Below are 2,575 nucleotides of genomic sequence, written 5' to 3'. Positions count from 1 at the left end.
CCCGCCCGCCCCCTGCCACTGCCCAGTCACCGAGCTGCTGTCCTCACGGGCACCAGCTCGTAGATCACTGCCATCTAATAAACACCCTTCGGTGGACAAAGCCAGGTTTCCTCATGCCCGGATGGAACTGCAGTGCTGCTTACCACTGCTCCAAGGCTTAATTTAGCACGGAGTAGGAAACAAAGCTCTTCCTGGCCACATGCTCGCAGCTCTCTGCTGTTTGTTAGCGTTCACCACTTGGCCAAACACTCGGTTGGGAATTACAACATGATACATCTTCGAGTAGTTTTCATGATTAGATGCTTTTATTAAGTAATTCCTGCAGATTTCTTTAAATTAACCGATTCTGTGATGTCTAAGTAGAAAACAAAAATAACAGGGGAGTGATGTCTCGTCTAAGTCGCAATCTTCCTGTTGTGCAAATTTCTTCAGACAGTCCCATTCTTTAAAACAATTGGACTAAATTAAGCTAACCACCTTTGCTATTAAGAGTATCGTGTTGGCTTTAAGTGTCTTCCAGACATGCAATTCACTGTGTCCTTCTGAGTCCCAAAGTTCCTCCAGGAAAGCTTCACAGTATTATATGCACGCCCCCCATATAAACACAGAGCAGAACCTTTCTGCACTGCCACTAGTGACACTTCGGGCTCCCAAAGCCATTCCCCTTCACCAGGCAGTAAGGCCACAGTGTCTTTCTTCACATTCACTGAATGCATTCAGCAAATTCAACACTGAATCGAACAGAACGGTTTGCAGGCAGACAGGTACTGCCTTGCTTTCTCTAGGGCACCACTATCAGAGAAGGCAGGAGCTAATTTCCAAGGTGCCAGCAGAGAGAAATAATTTAAAACATGGGTAAGACTGCACTTCTGTACCCTCAAAGGTCTCTCTGAGCAGGTCTGCCCTGTGTTGGGTGCTTTCATGCTGAATGTTTCAGTAGGCCCTACTTCACGGGGCTCAGAGAAAAGCTACAGAGAGCAAACTTTTCAGGAGAGTCCCCTTCCCTTCCTCCTTGCCTTCAGCTGTGCACCAGTTAAGAGGCGTTGGAAATAGCTCCACACTGGCTGTTATCATCAGCACTGGAAATGTCTCCTGAGTTCCTACAGCTCTGGGCTTCACTCCACTGACAGCTGTACACTTTCAGCCTGCTTTGGTGGCTGCTGCTGCTGTTCATACTTCCTTGCTGAAAAAAAGGAACACCGGTCAACACTGATTATACCATTTACCATATACGTGCGTGTGCATGTATGCATACCTACATATATACGCGTCTAAATAGGATAACCATCAAGAAGTAGACTCAAGATGAGAGAATGTAATGTCACCATTTAGCCACACATGGCACAGTTTCAGTCACCGGGTGGAACTAGGCCTTTAGTGCTGAATGGCCTTGGAAAGGCTCAGCGGTAGGGTCACCGCAAAATGTCAGCAAATTAATTGCAGAGAACTATGATTCCATTTGGGTCCTTTCATTTTAAAAAATAAATAAATAAGTAAAATTAAAGACTATGCCTTCAGAAGTACTATTACAGATGACCTGAATGACTCCTTAGTCATACAGTTGATCCCCACATCACTCGTCTCCTCCAGAATATATAAGCCACAAGCTAACAACTACATTGCCTCCAAAATTAATCTGGTTAGCAAGGCAAAGGCAGATCAAAGAGTTGTGTGTGTGTGGTGGAACAAACACTACACCAGCAGGCATTCTTCTGTAGGAAGGACATCCTTTTTTCATTGAATCACAGGATGGTTTGGGTTGGAAGGGACCTTGAAGCTCATCCAGTTCCAACCCCCCCTGCCGTGGGCAGGAACACCTTCCACTAGACCAAGTTGCTCAAAGCCCTGTCCAGCCTGGCCTTGTTTTCTGATTCTACAAAATGCAACGGCCTGGTTTCAGGACCTTTGCATTTAGTCTTTATATTTAAAAGGTGGGTTTCAACTCATTAAGTATTTCTTGCCCATAGTCCCTCTAGGCATGAATGTATGACAGATGTGAAAACAAGTACAGGTGTTTCTCTGAATTGGACCTTGGAATATCAGAGGCATGGAGCTCTTTCCTACACCCATCCTGACCTTCAGTGTTAAGATGGGAGCAGCAACACCTGCCAGTACAGTAAAATTCCCATATATTTTCGATTTGCAAAGTAGAATTACTCGTGATTCCACAGCCCCATCAACTGTTACAAATCCATCCACGTTTTGGCAATATGCAGACATCCCCAGCTCTTTTTACCTTCAACATCGGCTTTGCTTTGACAGCTAGAAGGGCATCGCCTGGCTGCTCCCTCCCTCACTCCATGCTTCCTCATGCCTCAATCCCTGCTCACGTGGTGCCACAGGACCTGGGTGTCCCCACCACACGAGGGCCGGCAGGCCGAGGCCACCCCTGCAGGGACACCCGAGGCGAGGAGGCCGGGGGGGAGCCCCCTCTTCCCTTCTTCCACTTACCGATGGAGTACATCTCCAGCTGTTGCCGCAGCCGGATCTTCTTCATGCTGTCGTAGAAGTTGGGCTCGGGCGGCGTCTCGGCGGCTGGGGGCAGGGTGAAGATGCGCATGATCCTCCTCTTGTT

General features: G+C 47.6%; 1 protein-coding gene across 1 annotated transcript; it reads right to left on the bottom strand.

Annotated features, from left to right (window-relative positions):
* Positions 1-1,115: 1,115 nt before the first annotated feature.
* Positions 1,116-2,569, bottom strand: SMIM19 (small integral membrane protein 19; the record flags this gene model as incomplete). Its single annotated transcript, XM_010022576.1, has 2 exons — positions 1,116-1,183; positions 2,452-2,569. Coding segments are annotated over 2 exons (186 nt in total), but the record flags the coding sequence as incomplete, so codon positions are not given.
* Positions 2,570-2,575: the final 6 nt, after the last annotated feature.

Source organism: Nestor notabilis, unplaced genomic scaffold, assembly GCF_000696875.1.
Source record: "Nestor notabilis isolate BGI_N333 unplaced genomic scaffold, ASM69687v1 Scaffold35070, whole genome shotgun sequence".
NCBI classification, from domain to species: domain Eukaryota; kingdom Metazoa; phylum Chordata; class Aves; order Psittaciformes; family Psittacidae; genus Nestor; species Nestor notabilis.
The sequence above is the reverse complement of the archived record's forward strand: the minus strand, read 5'-3'. Positions and strand labels throughout refer to the sequence as shown.